This window comes from Choloepus didactylus, chromosome 27 (genome assembly GCF_015220235.1).
Source record: "Choloepus didactylus isolate mChoDid1 chromosome 27, mChoDid1.pri, whole genome shotgun sequence".
Classification (NCBI taxonomy): Eukaryota; Metazoa; Chordata; class Mammalia; order Pilosa; family Megalonychidae; genus Choloepus; species Choloepus didactylus.
Window position 1 is genome coordinate 18,954,067 of NC_051333.1, and position 15,936 is coordinate 18,970,002.

Sequence of the window (15,936 nt, forward strand, 5' to 3'; positions counted from 1 at the left end):
ATTCAGAAGCTAGCAGGGTGAAATGAACAGCGAAGCCTGAGTGTAGAGTAGGACTGTGGTGAGCTGGAGAGCACAGGCTTCATCTGAAGACAGCCATATTCAATTATTTTGAAATATCTGTTCCTACAGATCCTAACACATTTGCAGATTGATTCTGGCCAACGAGGACTTCCAGCTTACCACTTTAAACAATCTTAAGAGTTGTATGTCTATGTGCATGTATGCAATAAGGGGAAGTGAGGACATATATTTCCCCCTAGTTCTCAGGGGGAGTCATTATTTGTTCATGGCTGTGTTTTTGTGCATGAAGTTAGTCACCTAAAAAAATGAACTTTTGAGAAATAATCCAGTTTTTTTTCTATAAGGCTTTGCATATTTTCCATCAGTTATGGAATACAGAGTTTTGGCATGGATTAGAATGTGTGTTACAGCGTCAGCTCCTGAGGATAGGGATTTTGTCTGTGCTGTTCATTGTTGAAACTCTAATGTCTAGGAAAAGTCCTGAGGTAAATGCTAAAAAGATTATTGAAAAATAATAATAGCAAATATTTATTGCATGCCAGGCACTGTTCAATTAACTCATTTGTAAAAATCTCACAAATCTTATGATGTTATTATTATCTACACAGCACACCGGAGAAAATAGAGGGTAAGAGAGGTGAAGTGATTTGCCCAACCTCACCCAGCTTGGAGGTGGCAGGGTAGGATCCGAACCGAGGCCTCCTGCAGTGAGAGGCTCTGAGCCATTATGAACGCATGGATTGAAGTCCATATCTTTGTAAGAAACCTCGGCGTCTTTGTTTGCAAGAAACTCTGAGAGTCCCCTCACTTTTTTCTCAAGACCCCGTCTCCCGCGGTTCTAGGTCTGGAAAAGGTTGCCTGAGAGCCTCCTAATCCCAGGATCACGAAAAAAAATCCCGAGTCCCGGAGCGCAGTGCGTTCAGGACCATGACCAGCGCCCAGTCACACTGCGTCTGCGCAGAGAGCCGGACGCAGAGAGCCGGGCCAGGCCCAGCAGCCCCAGCGACTATTGGGTTCGAAAAAGTCGAACAGTGCCCGTGACCTTGGTTGGTGATTTCACGCCTCCAAACTTCAACGGCCTCCTCTATAAAATAGGGATAATAAAAAGACCTGCATCTAGGGTGGCGGTGAGGAATACATTATATAATGTACATACATTATGTATAAAGCACTTACTTACCTCTTAGCCCATAAAGTCCAGACTATTTATAAGTCTTTATGGGGCAGGAAAAAAAAAAGGTTAAAAGGTTGCTCTCTGGAAGCAAGTGAACCTGGGTTCAATTCTGACTCTGCCACTTTCTACCTATGAACTTGGCAAGAGACTTGAGCTCCAGCCCCTTTCCTTCTCTCCCCAGGAAAAAGGAATCATTACATTATTATTATTATAGAATCTGCCACAGGACTAGTGGGAGGGTAAAAGGAGATAATGCACAGAGCTAAGCCTCAGTCCTAGCTAAAGTTTATTTTAGCGACCCACACATTGTTCAGATATAATCAAGCAAAGAGGTGTGACCTTGGGCTATAATGTTCTCTCTGAGCCCATCTGCATATGATGTGGTGCACATTTAACAAATTGTAGTTATTATTATCATTCATTCATTCATTCTTCAAATATTTATTGAGTGCTGGGCACTGTCACAGGTGCTGGTAATTCAGCAGTGAACAAAACATTTTTTTAAAAAATCTGACCTCATGGAACATTCTGAGGTGATGGAGATGTTGTAGCTGGATCTAAGAGGTAGTTACACAAATGTACACATATGTGAAAAATCATCAGGCTAGATACTTAAAATTGTGCAATTAACTCTGTGTACCTTAAAACTTACTTAAAATTTTAAAACAATCATTAACTTCAAGAGACTCGTGTGTAGCAGAGAGATGATAGAATAAGTAAGCATAGTATGTTAGAAGGTGATGTGTGCTGGGAAAAAAAAAGCAGGGAAGGGACGAGGGAAGGTAGGGGGTGGGGGGGTTACAATTTTTAAATTGAGTGGTCAGGTAGGTCTCAGTAAGAAGGTGACATTTGAGCAAAGACACTGAGGGAATGAGTCATAAGGATATCATGGGAACAGCCAGTGCAAAGGCCCTGGGGCAGGAAGCAGAGAGAGTACAATTATTCAGACATGTTACTCAGATCAGCACAACAGCCTCCTGTGGCCCCGTGGATCACTCACCCCACAGGAAACCCGGGGCACTGAGACACAGCAGGGCAGGCCTGAGGGCAGCTACGGCTATGGAGGAGGTGGAAGGGGATGGGCCAGTTGGTGCAGCCCCTCCTGCCAGTTTGCCTTCTAGCCATCTGGCTGCAGGAGCAGAAGGGGGCACAACAGGAAGCCCAGAGAAGGGCTTGGGCCTCAGAGCTCTTGGGAAAAGGCAAGGCTGGGGTCTCACCTGCCCCGAGCCAGGCACATCACAGGGGCACCTAAAGTTCTAGACGCCTGGGCCTGGCAGCCAGCACCCTCCCTGGTCAGCACACAGGCATCAGCCTGACCTGGTACTGTCATTCTTAGTGAGGCCTAATTATAGGAGTGAGGGAAGGGCCAGATGGAGACAGAGGGGGGAAAGGGGAGGAGGGGAGGGAAAGTGGGAGGAGAGGCACAGCGGGGAGGTGAGCGACAGAGGTGAATAGAGATACTAAGTGGGGAGAGGAAAAGACATAAGAGAGAAACAGAGAGCTGGAGAGGGACAGTGTAAGGCATGTGGAAAAAGACATTCAGAGGAGAGGTATGAAGACCAAGAGCAAGCAAAGACAAAGGTATTTCATCAGAGGAAGGCCTTTGGGTGTGGAGAAGTGTTTGTGTTTGGAGGGAGTGAAGAGTCCAAGTTTCTAAGGCAGAAACTTAAGAACTGGGGTATCAGAGGGGCAAGGGAAAGAAGCCCAGGCCTGAACCCCATGGTTCCTAAGAGAAGAGGGGCTGGACTCTTGACCTGCTGAGGAGGGAGAGGCTGCAGGCTTGAACTTTGGGGATCTTGGAAAGGAAGGAGCTAGGGGCCTGGGCTCCTGAGTTTGAGGAAGGAGGAAGCTGGGGGCCCAGACTCCTGGGTCATGGGAGTGGTGGATACAGAGTGGGGAGAGGACACCATGTGCCTAGATGTGGAGGTCTGGAGGATTTGGGGGCAGAGCTCCCCAAAGGAAGACAATGGCCTCCATGTCACTCCCATCATCCCAGAATGTCCTGAGCTGGAGAACAAGGGAGGGCAAAAGGGCAACACTCAGCCCCCAGACAGGGAGAGGCAAGGGACCCTGGATACAGTCTCCAGCCTTCTCTCCCAGGACCCATGCCTTCAGTGGTGGTGGTCGGGGGGAGGTGGGGCAGGATTCAAGGAGGAACCAGCCTTCTTTCAGTAGCTTCATTTTGCACCTGCTTAAGATCCTTCCCTGGCTCATCACAAGCAGAGGAAGGAGGGATGGCACCACTGAGGTCATGGGGACCAACAGGAGGAAAGGCATGTGACTATGAAAGTGTTGGCCTTTCAGGGAGCAGGCAGCATTGCCTTCCAGCCTGAGGCGGGGAGACTGCATGTGCTAGAGACAGGGCTGCGCGGTGGGCAAGGCTTGGGATGCCAGGCTGAAGAGCTTGTACTCTGTCCTGGGAACCCTGAGAGCCATGGAGGATTCTATGCAGAGGACAGTCAGGTTTGGCTTTAGGAAGAGCCCCTGGACCAGATTGGGGCTGGGAGCCCAGGGGAGGTTGGGGCAGGGATCCAGCAGTGAGGCCAGGGCTGAACCAGGGTGAGGCCAGAGAAGGGAGGAAAGGTAGGTGGGAGGGACTGTCAGAAGGCCAAGTGGGGGGTGCCCTTAGACAGGACCTGGGAGGAGGGGCAGGTTGGGGGAGATGTTGAGGCAGGCCAGTGTGGGTCCCAGTGGGTAAGAAAGCCTGGAGGATCTCCAAGAGGAGGCGTCCAGGAAGCTGAGGTCCAGCAGGTCGGGGCTTTGGAGAGAGGCAGGGGCTGGGGCGGGAGACATGGAGGTTGTTGGCAGAGAAGGAAAGCTGAGGTGTCAGGATAGATGCCCCAGAAGGAGGAAAAGTAGAGAAGCAGGAAGGGGGTCAGTTCCCAGCTCTGGGGCCACAGCCTTTAGGGGCTGTGAGAGAAGAGAAAGTTCCCAGTGAACACACATTTTATCCAGAGGGCTGGGGAGACGGAAGGCACCCAGGAGTGCCAGAGTTGGAGCCAGAACATACCCAGAATAAAGTCCTTTGAAGTCTCACGTTTTATACTCTAAATTCTTGCCAATTTTGCATTCACCTCCATCAGTCTATCCATGCGAGCTCTCCTATTAAAAGATGTTCAAGTACTCACCAGAGATATTCTTTAACACCCCCACCCCCCACCCCGACTGTGAAAATCTTCAAGTGAAAATGAAATCCTGGGCTCATCCTGGGGTTCTGGGGCTCCCTAGCTGGTCACCCCAACATTCAAGGCTCTTTATGAGCTGTCTCGACAAATGGCCAGTCCACCCTGGCCTCTCCTTCCCAGCCCCCTCCACAGGCAGCTCCAACTCAGCACCCCCAACTTGCTCCTTGCTGTGCTCCCCACGATGGCCAGATGGATCTTTCTAAAGTTCAAGCCTGACCCTGTCCCTCCCCTGTTTATCACCCTCCATGGCTCCCCAGTGCCCCAGGATGGAGCCGGAGCTCCTCAGCCAGGCAACTGGCCCCTGCCAGCTGAGCACCTCCGCACCCTTTCCCTTCTCCCACACTGCTCCAGCCACACATTTCTTCAGGTACACAGTCCTCTCTCTTCCTTTCTTGGGTTTTGCACATGATACTTCTTTGGCAGACCCACCTTGGAAGACCCTCTCTCCTTGACCCTTCTTCACACCTTTCAAGTGTTCTTTCCTTCAGGCAGGACCAGCTACATGATTTGCTGAGCCCAATGCAAAATGAAAATGTCAAGACAGCATCAGTAGGGCATTAGATGAAGCACAGGGTCCTCCTCAGCATGAGGTCACACTACTACGAAGCCAGCGCTGCTTTCGGGAAATGTCCTTGGATTCTCCCCACCTCCCATCCCAGGCTCAGTCAAGAGCCACCTCTGGGCTCCCACAGTCCCCTGCAAAACTTTTGCAAAAAACAGGCCATCATTCTTGCCCACCCCCCCATCATGGTGCCAATCACTCTGGGATGCAACTGTTTGGCGAGCACATATTTCCTCCCCAAGACTGGAGCTCTGTGAGGGCAGGGCTTGGGCTTGTCTGGGTCACCACTGTGTTCCCAACAAAGCCCCACACTGGTCAGGGCACCACGGAGTCGCGATACCCGTTCTTTCTCCCAGGGCTTGCTTTTGTGCTGGAGTATGAGAGGGCACATACCAAGGAGGAAGCAAAGGTGAAGCTGGGCCCGGGTTCAGCATCTTCCCTGGGAGAATCCCTTTATATGACTCTCCTACCTCTGTGCCCATGTAAAGAGCTGCAAAAGCTTGGCATTAGCTGAGACTCGCGAGGGACCACAAGTACACTCAGACACCCCGGGCCCGGGTCAGATTTAGCCCCATTGAGAAACAAGGGCTGGATCTGGCAGCACGCAGGCCGGGGAGAGTAGCGGGAAGAGGAGCACTCCCTGAGCTCAGGAAATTGGTGGATTCAGCTGGGCAGTATTGGAAAAGCTACATTTTAAATTCTAGACTTGGGATTTTTTGTCCACAGACATCTTGTTTCTGTGGGATGGGGATGGAAAGCCATGCTGGGAGGACCGGCTTGCCCTCATGTACCCCTTCCCACCCTCCCTGCTTCCAAATTCCTAATAAGCTACAGCTATGCGTCCCCTGCTGTGTGTGTGTCCCCCTCTGGCCCTGCATTCCCCGTGTCCACATCCCCCTGAGCAGCCACAGCTTCTGCCTTTCAGAGCTTTCCGTCAGGCAGCACTGTTATCTCCACTGTCTCGCCAGTACCTGCCCCTGGAAAAGGTCCTTAACTCCTATGCTATAAAGAAGTTAGCTCCCCCATCTAAGGGACAGACCTTGGATCTCGGACACCAGGGCAGCACAACTCTTCTGCAGGCTTTTCTGAGGACCGGGCTGCTGGACCACGGCTCCCACTGCCCTCTTCTTTGTCGGAGATGGAGGCCTCTGGAGACAGAGCATCAATTCTCTCTTGAACCATCCATTTCAGGCCCCAGCCTGGTCTGGTGGCCCTCCTGCCTGGACTATTGTAGCAGCCTCCTCCCAAGTCTCCCTGCTTCCCCCTTGTCCCCCACAGTCTGTTTCCCACATGCAAACAGACCCACTATGGGAGCTTTCTTAAGATTCGAGAGCACTACTCTCCTCCCTGCTCAGGAGCCTGCAAGGGCTTCTCCTGCCACTGAGAACCAAATCCAGTGCACTGTCAGGCCCCTTCCCACTCTGCAGCCTCAACACTATAGCACAGTCCTTCCCTCTCCCCACTTTTCCCCAACTTGGATCCCCCCCCACCATGCACCCTGCACCCCAGCACAACAGCCCATGCTGTTTGCTCCTTTCGTGTGGAATGGCCTAGTTCACGCCACCTTGTCCTCCAGGTCTCAGCCATCACCCCCTCCAGGCAGCCTCCTTCAACCTCTCTTCCTGAGTCAGGTCCCCTGGTGTAGGGTCTCACTTCACCTTCCTCACCTGCATATGCCTTACATGTGTGCTCATGGGATTATCTAACGTTTGTGTCCCCACTAAATGGTGAGATCTGTGAGGACAGGACCTGCGCTTGTATTTATTCAGCACTCAATCCCCAGCACGTTGCACACAGTAGGCACTCAATAAAGATTGTTCAAATTAGAACCGGAGGGTTTAGGGACAGTGCACTCTGGCTCCCCCTCATGGCAGCAACTGGTATTTTTGTGGCTGGCTCTAGGGGGACGGTCCTCGGTCTCCTTAGGCCTCTTTCCCCAAGACTCGTCCCCTCGCTCTGCCCAGTGAGCTGTCCTGAGGTCTCAGCCACCAAAGGGCTGCAAACAGGATCTTCACGATGCTGCTGGGGGACTGAGGAGTTGGACCCGGTCCCTGGGACTCAGGTTGTTCCCAGGGCTGATGGAGTGTCATTTCCATGGCCTGCACCCACCAACTGCTGCGGCAGAATCCAGGACTGGTCATCCTGAGGGGGCAAGGTCATGTGCACACAGTCTTGAGAATGGCCAGTCCGGGTTTGGGCCGTCTTCACTCTGCCCCCGACACCAGCGTCACAGGCCCCAACCTCCCTTCACATCTCCACCTTTGGACCCACCCTTGGAGAGACCCTGGGCCCAGGTGGCACTTCTCTGGCTGCCGATCCTCTCCTGGATCCCCAGTGAGGCCCTTCACCTCCTTGGTCCAGGGTTTGGTGCTCCAACTCTCCCGTCCTGGTGTCGGAGGGGCCAAGAGCCGCCCAGGACAGAGTGAGGACCAGAGCCCATGGGGCTAAAAGGTCCAGATCAACCAAACCAGGTTCCAGGCCCAAAGACTCTCAGGGTCTACACTCCCTGTCTACACTTCTTACCTCCTAGTCTCAACTCAGCCGGTCTGTCATTCCACAGGATAGTCATGTGGGTGGGACTCGCCTGGAGTGCTTCCCCTGCCCCTCCGCCTGCTGCTTCTGTTTAGTCTGTGTTAGGTTTTTCTTTGCCCATCCCTTAAATATGAAAACCTCCAGGGGTTGGGTCCTGGGACCCTCCTAAAGGCTCTCTCATTTACCCTAGTGCCCTCAGTTTCCTATCTCTGCTGACAAAGCCCTCATTCCAGCCTCAGAGAGAGAGTCCTATGGCCTCCTGGACATCACCTCCTAGATGTCCTCCAGGCCCTGCACACCCACCAGGTCCCACACTGGTCTCAGCATCTTCTATAAACCTGTCCCTCCTCCCTGATCCTCATCAGGACAGCCCCACATTCCCCTCCCCTGGCCAGAGCCCTGGACCACCCCCCGCCCCCCGCCCCGGATGGCTGCCTACCTCACAGTTCTTCAGTCCCTTAGCCCACTCAGCCTCCTGGTATTACCCCCACCCACTCCTTCCTCCTTTACCCCAGCCCTGCCCAGCCCAGCCCCATCTTCACCCACCCGGGTCCCTGATCTGGCTTCCTTCCTCCAGCCTAGGCTCTCAGCTTCAAGTCTTCCCCTCTGGGCCACCCTCCACTTGGGAGCTACAGGAATCTTCCTAAATCCCAAACCTGACTCTATCCTTTCCCTGTGTAGAATCCTCCATGGCTCCTCAATACCATCAGGCCAGAGTCTGAGCCTGGCCCCTGCCCTCTGTCTCGCTCTCCCAAAGCACTGCCAGTGCCTGGTACATACTAAGCCTTGCTTGTGCTGTGCCCTCTGCCTGGAACGGCTTTCTTTTTGCTCTTTGCCCAATTATCTCCTTCAGAGTGCACATCTCCTCCTCCAATTCTGGGCTCCCACAGTCCCCTAGGCAAACCTCATCACAGCACTGATCACCCTGGGCTATCACTGTCCAGAACGTGGCTGTCTCCCCCACTGGACTGTAGGCCCCCCAAGGCAGGGCTCAGAGCTGTGTGGGTTCCTGCAGCCTTGCCCCGCAGAGGGCAGGCCTGGAGTAGATGCTGAGGGAATGTCTCCATTGAATAGATGATCATCCTTTGCCTCCTCTAGAGACCTCAGTCAGACCTGGGGGTGGGGTGGGGTGGGGTGGGTGGCGGTCCTTTCCCCCGAGGAGATGTTTCCCAGTTCCAGACCCCTCTATAAGCCCCCCAAGCCCCAGAGACAGAGACAGGGCAAGGGCCCAGGCCCAAGCTTAGAAAAATAGGACTTTCTTGTTGTGCCCCGTTGCCCCCGACACCCTCCCCATCAGAGTTTTAAAAACCTTGAGCATTTGGTGAGTCTGAGGCCAGGCCCCGCGGGGCGCCAGGGTCCTGCTACACAGCCGCCCGGAGGCAGCAGCTAGGGCCCCGCGGGTTCGTGGCTGGGCCCCCAGGGCTCGCAATCCAGCTGGACCACGGTGTGGGCCCTGGGCCCGACGGGCTCCGAGGCGGGCGGGGCGGCCGTGGGGCCCAGGGCGCCGTTGGTCTGGGAGCAAACGCTGCTGACGGGCGCGGCGGCCTTGGCCTTGCCGGGCGGCTGCCCGCCGTGCACCTTGTAGCGCATGAGCAGCACGAAGATGAAGACCAGAACCGAGGCCACGATGACGCCGCCCAGCGCGATGATCATGGTGCCGCCCAGGAAGGGGGCGTGCGGGGCGCCGCAGGGCTGCAGCGCCGGCTCCGTGGAGAAGCGGGCGCAGCCCACCGGCCGCGTGGCCGTCAGCCCGGTGGCGCTGTCCTCGTACACCGCCAGCACGCACAGGTCGTAGGTCCGGCCCGACGCCAGGTCGGTCAACAGGAAGGAGCGGCTGTCGGCGGGGATCATCCTGGAGGGACAGGCAGGTGGGGTCAGGCGTCCGGCTGCCCAGCAGGCACCCCGTGCTCCCTCCCCGACCCAAGACCCCGCGGGGGCTCGGTTTCCCTCCAGCCCGCCGCCTCAGTTCACTCGAGCCCGCCGCCTTATTTCACTAGAGCCCGCGGCCTCGTTTCACTCGAGCCGGCTGTTTTCTCTAACCACCACCCCGATTCCCTTTGGTGTGATTCTCCTTCTGCCAGCGTCTGATTCCCTTTAGCCAACTGACAATATCCCTCCCCTCTAGCCCACCATCTCACTTCCCTGTAGCCTGCCACCCAAATTTGCCCACTCTGATTTCCCTCACTGCCTGCATCTCCTCCCTCACTGCCACCCAATTGCCCTCCAGCTCCACTGCCCAATTTGGCTCCAGTCTGCTGCCTGATTTCACTCAGCCCCACTACCCAATTCCCCTCTAGCTCACTGCCTGGATTCCTCCAGTCTATCACCCATTTCCAACCGGCCCACCACCCAGATTCCCTCTAGCCCTGCCACCAGACACCTCTCCGGTTCACTACCCAATTCTGTTCTGACCCTGGTGATTTCCATCTACCCCAATACCTCATTTCCTCCCAGCCCTCCATCCAATTTCTCTCTGATCCCACCTCCCAATCTCCCTCTAGACCCTCACCCAATTTCCCTCAGGCTCTCCTGTCTGATTTCCTTCCAGCCTGTGCCCAATTTTCCTTTTCCAGCTGCCTTATTTTCCTCTAGTGTACAGCTAGAATTCTCTCCCATCTAACTGCCTGACTCCCCTATACCCTTGATACCCAACTTCCTCCTAACCTGCCAAGAAACTTCCCCCTAGCCCCATTGCCTTGTTATTATTTCTATAGCCTGTTTTCCATTGAGTCCTGTCATCTGAGTCCCTTTTCATTAAACTGATTTGCCTCCATCACCACTGCTAATTTCTTTTTCTCCCCGTTGCCTGATTTTTTTCCAGCTCTATAATCTGGTTCCCTTTTCTCTCTGCTACCTGGTTTCTATTTATCATTACCTTTCTCATTTCCTTTAACCATATCACCCAATTCCACTATATTTCCTTCTACAGCAGGGAAGGCCTGGTGGAGATTCAACTTATTTTTTAAATGTCTGTTTTATTCCTAGGCTGCTTTAATGAGATAGGTACAGGGAGCTCTGTGGTTGTCTGTGGGAGGAGGAATGTCAGGGGAAGCATTCATTCCATCCCCTGCCAAGGACGGTGGACAGGGCTGGTGTGATTTTCAGGTGCGGACCCTCCATGGACTCGATTGGGTGCTACAGTCTGAGAAAGGAGGTGGAATGAGCATGTTGGGTTTCCAGGACCGAAAAGGAAGTCAAGTGATGGTCTCTTGAGGTGAGGCCCCTGGGAAGGGAAAGGGGATCCAGGTAACAGGTTAGTAAGGCACAGACTCCAGCTCTTGAGAGACCCAGTTCTCTGCAGCCAGTCCTTGGGGTCCGCACCCTGGGCCCAGCCTGGCAGTGAAGACAGGGAGTGGTCCACCGTTGTCCCTGCAAGATTGGACCTGGGCAGAGGAGTCAGCAGCACCTGGTTCAGCAGCCACCATGACCCACCCCAGGTGGCCGCAGCAGATGCACCCAGTGCTCTCCTACTCTGGGGTGGAAGTTGCAGCAACCACCTGTTGGAGTACATAAGCCCCAAGTTTTGAGTCTTCAATAACAGAGAGGAGAAAGGACCCCCAAGAGTGGGACCTAGTAGGTGGACACTTGAACCAGATTCAATTTGATTTAGAAAATAAAAAGCTTAAATGCTACCACATTAAAACTTCAATGTGAGTGGAACAGCTCACACTACGCAAGCATAAAGCTAACCCCTATTTAATCTCCTCCCCCAATTTTCCCTCTAACATCTGGTCCAATTCCCATTTGTAAGGAGTTGCCTTATTTCATTTTCCTGTGATCCCCTTTTCTTCCTGCAGCCTGGCTTGTCTCTAGCCCTCTCACCTGGAAATACATGGTTTCTCTTTACCTTTACTATATAAATTAATTTTTATCCTTCTGCTACCTGGCGAACATTTTTTAGCGTTTCAATCTGATTTCTTTCTACTCTTGCTGCCTGGTTTCCTTTATTCCTTTGCTACTTCATTTCCTTTTTATGTTTGCTACCATTTACTCTTCTTACCTGCTTTTACCCATTAAGTCTGATTTCTTTTATCATTATTGCTTGGATTTTTTAAGCCCTATAGTCTCATTTATTTTTACATTTGCTGCCTAATATAGTTTGCCCTTGCTGCCTGATTTCTTTTTACCACCGCTGCCAGGTTTCTTTTACTCACATGTCTGATTCTCATGACCCTTGCTACCTGATTCCTTTTGCTTTTGCTGTCTGATTTCCTTTGTTACATTGCAATCTTATGTCTTAGCTGTGCTGCAGCCTAGGGCATCAGTAGATATAACCCCCCAAGCCTCCCACCCCACCTTACTCCCCACCCCAAGCTGCCCTGCCAACTGGACCCTGCACCTGTAGACGAGGATGTCGTCGGCCGAGCTGTTGTACTGGATCTGGTACATGCGAATACCCGGGGTAGGCCGCTGGTCCGGCCACTGGATGAGGGCAGCTGTGGCCCCATGCTCAGTCACCTGGACGCCGCGGTCGGTGGAGGGCGCGGCGTCGGCTGCCTTGGCGGAGGCGGAGGCAGAGGCGGCAGAGGGCGGGGTGAGGGCATCGGGATCCCCGTCCCGCGGGGGGTCACAGCTGGTGCTGTTGGCCAGCTGGGGAGGCGGCGGGGGACCCACGGTCAGCTCAACGGCAGCCGTGGCCTCGCCGGCGGCGTTGGCCGCAATGCAGGTGAAGATGCCACCGTCACCTGGCTCGGTAACCAGCAGCTCCAGCGTCCCGTTAGGGAAGGCACGGGCACGGCTCGAGTTGCCCAGCAGCCGGCCCTGGGGCGACACCCAGCGCACACGGGGTTCGGGGTCCCCCACGGCCCGGCAGCGCAGCGCGGCCGGCCGGCCTGCAGGCACCACCAGGGGCGGTGAGCGATGAGTCACCACGGGTGGCTCGCACACAAACTCCTCCTCACCCACAGCCCAGAAGTAGCGGCCACCCAGGGCAGGTGGCGAGGCACAGGCCTCGAGGTCGTCCTCCCGGGCCAGCCGCCGCAGCCACACCAGCTCGCAGTTGCAGTGCAGGGGGTTCCCGCCGAAGGCCAGCACCAGGGCGGAGGCGGGCGAGCCGCGGGGCCGGGCGAGCAGCGGGAGGCGGGAGAAGAGTGGGTCAGGAGGGATAGTTGTCAGGCGGTTGGAGGTCATGTCCAGCCGCGCCAGCTTGTGCAGGCGGGAGAAGGCGCCGGCAGGCACGGAAGCCAGCAGGTTGTGGTCGAGGCCCAACGTATTGACGTTGCCCAGGCGGCCCAAAGCCTCCCAGGGCAGCTGTTCCAGGTTGTTGTAGGAGAGATCGAGATCCTCGAGGGTCTCAGCACAGTCGTCCAGGGCCCCGGCCGCCAGGGCCACCAGCTGGTTGTTGCTCAGGATGAGGTGGCGCAGGTTGACCAGGCCGCGCAGCTGACCCTCACCCAGCGAGGTCAGCCGGTTGCCGTCGAGGTGCAGGGCGCGCAGGGCCCGGAGGTCAGCAAAGGCGCCGGCCGCCACGTGGCGGATGGTGTTGCGTGACAAGCTCAGGTGCAGCAGGCCCGTCATGTTGGCCAGGTCGCGGCGGCGCACAGCTGCGATGAAGTTGTCCGCCAGGCGCAGCTCCGCTGCCCGGCGGTCCAGCGAGGGCGGCACAAACAGGAGGCCCGCCCCTGGGCACAGCACACTTAGGGGCAGCGACTGTGTCTGGCAGCGGCAGCGGCGGGGACACGGGCTGGATGTGGTTGGCTGGGGTGGAGACGAGGCAGGGGCCAGCGGCAGCAGGCAAAGGAGCAGCGGGAGGACGGCCATCGCGGGCGAGGGCGGCCTACGGGGCATTAGGGCAGGCTGAAGCCACAGGAAGGGGGCCAGAGGGCTTGGGGTGGTCAGAGACCAGGAGAGGAGGTCATGGTGGGCTGGGGGCAGGAGAGATGGTCAGGGATGATCAGACGGACGGGAGGTGGTTAGAAATGGAGACATGGCCAGAATATAGGAGGGTTGGTGAGGGTGGGCAGAAGGTGAGACAGAGGGCTTCAGAGGCGGGAGAGAGACTTGGGCAGAGACGGTCACAGAGAGAAGAGGTGGTCAGGATGGTGGGAATGATCAGAAGTGGTTGGAATGAGCAGAGGAGAAGCAGTGAGAGATGGTCAAGAAGAGAAGTGGACAAAGAGAGGGGTGTGGTCGGAATGGTCAGATCCAGGACAGGTGGTCAGAAAGGAGAAGAGGACAGACATGTCAGGGACAGCTGGGACCAGACAGCTGGTCAAGGTGATGGGTATGAGGAGAGGTTGTCAGAGAGAGGAAAGGCAACCAGAGACATTAGAGAGATCAGAGGGAATCAACGAATGAGAGAGAGAGACAGAGAGAGAGAGATATGGTTGGCGAAGGCGAGAGATGCTCAGGTGGACATAGCCGGAGTTCTGCTCAGGGGTGGGAGGAGACCAGAGAGATGGTGAAGACGGCCAGAGAGCAGAGGTGGACAGAGGCGGCCGGACAGGGGAGTGGTAGACAGACTGGTCAGAGGTGGTCACAGACGGTCATGGATCAAGTCTTAGAGTCCGGGGCGAGCAGAGGGCAAGAGAGACGGTGAAAGATGGTCAGAGGGACAGGCTCGGTGGAGCGGACAGAGCTGTCAAAAACGGTCACTGAGAAAAGCAGTGGACAGAGGTGGTGACCGGGAGGAGAAGTCGAGAAAGGAGACTGGAGAGAGGAGAGGTGGACAGCCGGGGTGCTGAGGATTGTCAGATGGCACAGATGGCAAGAAGCAGTTAGAGGACAGGGTAGGGGGTCAGACACCCGGAGGTGCCTTGACCAGGGAAGAGGGAGGGGGTCAGAGAGGGCCAGACCTGGCTAAGAGTCCAGAGGGTGTTTGAGGCAGCCGGGAGCTGGAGGCAGACCCATGGGAGGGTCTTTTTCCTGGGGAGACCCTGGGGATGCTGAGGGGGGTCTGGCCCTTACCTACGTCCACCCCCAGCCTCACATCTCCCCAACCCCTCCCCACCATGGAGGTCTCCCAGAGCTTTACCTGCGCTGGAAGCTGCCCCAGGGAGCAGAGTCCTCAGGCTCCAGGGGAGTCGGAGGTCAGAGCCCTGCAGCAGAGCTGGGTCATACTTTCCCGTCCCCAGGCCTCTGTAGAGGCACCGTGTCCACTGCGTCTCGATTCGGATCTGTGGTCACAGTCTGCAGACCTTGATACTCAGGGTTCCAGGCCCCAAATATTGGGCCCCAAGGGCCCAAGTTTAGAGACCCAGGCCCCAGTTTGGGTTGTTCAGGGCCTAGGTCTCCCAGGTCCAGTCTTGGAATAGTAAGCAGCCAAATGGGGATTCTGGAGTCTGAGACCCAAGCCCAGAGTCCTGGGATCCGATCCTGGGGTTCTGGGTTCAAGATTTGGAGGTCTCTAGACCCAGATTTCAGCATTCAAGTCTGCAGCAAGGACTTTGGGACCAAACTCAGGTTCCAGCCCCTTGGGATCCCAAGGTTCAGATCTTGGAATTTGAGGCCTAAATCTCAGGTTTCAGGTTCCAAATAGTAGGATTCCAGGATATAGATAAGGGAATCTGATTCCAGATTTCAAGGTCCCAGACACAGAATTCCAAGCTCAGCTCTAGATCTGGGGCTTTAGATGCCAAATCTTGGGGTTCAGGCTCCAAATCTTGTGGTCCATGTTCCAAACCTTGGAGTCCCAGGACCAGATGTTGGAATTCCAGCCCCAGATACTGGAGTTCCTGCTCCGTCTTGGGGTCCCACGGCCGGATCTCGGGGTGCCGGCCCCAGATCAGAGTCCCAGGCCCGGGTTTCCAAATCTCTGAATCCAATGTCGGGGTGCAGGCCCTCGATGTCGGGGTGCAGACCCCGGGTCTGGGGCGGCGGCGTCCGGGCCTGCTTTCCGGGGGCGGCCGGGAGGGAGGGGTCGGCTGCGGTGGGCGGGGGTGGGGGTGCGGCCGGGGAGCTCCGGGGCCGGGGTGGGGCAAGGCCTGGGCGCGGACTGACGGACAGGCAGGGACACACAGGGTGGGGACACCGCAGCGCTGGCGGGCGCGCAGGGGGGAGGGGCCGCGCTGAGAGACCCCTCCCCCGCCGGGGCCGGGGCGGGGGCCGGGCAGGCGGGCCGGGACCGGGCGCTCTCGCGGCCTCCTCGCCGGGAACCCAGAGCCGCGCACGCGCCCGCGCTTAAAGGCACAGATCCCCCAAGCGCGCGCCCGCGCTTAAAGGTATAGGCAGCTCCTCTCCTCAAAGGCGCGCCTCAGGCCCCCTTCCCATAGTGTCGACCCAGTGTTGGGAGCGAGAATCCCTGGGCACGGAGACAGAGAGAGAAAGAGAGACCGAGAAGGAGACAGAGACACATAGGGACTGAGACAGAGATACAGAAAGAACATGGAGAGAGACAGAGAGACAAAGAGAGGTGGGCAGACTTAGATTGAGGGACAGGAAGGAAAAGAATGAGAAAGCCAGAAAGACAGAGAGATGGAAACACATACATAATCAGGCAGAGATGGAAAGCACAGAGACACAGG

At 55.9% G+C, this 15,936-nt stretch overlaps 1 protein-coding gene across 2 annotated transcripts; it reads right to left on the reverse strand.

Annotated features, from left to right (window-relative positions):
• Positions 1-8,708: 8,708 nt before the first annotated feature.
• Positions 8,709-15,321, reverse strand: LRFN3 (leucine rich repeat and fibronectin type III domain containing 3). Of its 2 annotated transcripts, none has more exons than XM_037820382.1 (3): positions 14,448-15,314; positions 11,814-13,250; positions 8,709-9,326 (listed from the first exon to the last, which is right to left on the reverse strand). In XM_037820382.1, exons 2-3 carry the CDS (start codon positions 13,232-13,234, stop codon positions 8,861-8,863), a joined length of 1,887 nt encoding a protein of 628 aa, XP_037676310.1. In that variant the 5' UTR covers positions 13,235-13,250; positions 14,448-15,314; the 3' UTR covers positions 8,709-8,860. The 2 variants fall into 2 exon arrangements, with proteins under 2 accessions (XP_037676310.1, XP_037676311.1); XM_037820383.1 differs by lacking the exon at positions 8,709-9,326 and adding an exon at positions 9,673-10,971 and having other exon boundaries at positions 14,448-15,321.
• Between the last annotated feature and the right edge of the window lie 615 nt (positions 15,322-15,936).

What these genes read in the sequence shown, in the direction of transcription:
- LRFN3 (XM_037820382.1), bottom strand. Translation starts at nt 13,234, where the DNA reads ATGGCCGTCCTCCCGCTGCTCCTTTGCCTGCTGCCGCTGGCCCCTGCC. An exon ending in GACGACATCCTCGTCTACAG is followed by an intron (nt 9,327 to 11,813) that starts GTGCAGGGTCCA and finishes CTGTCCCTCCAG; the next exon opens with GATGATCCCCGCCGACAGCC.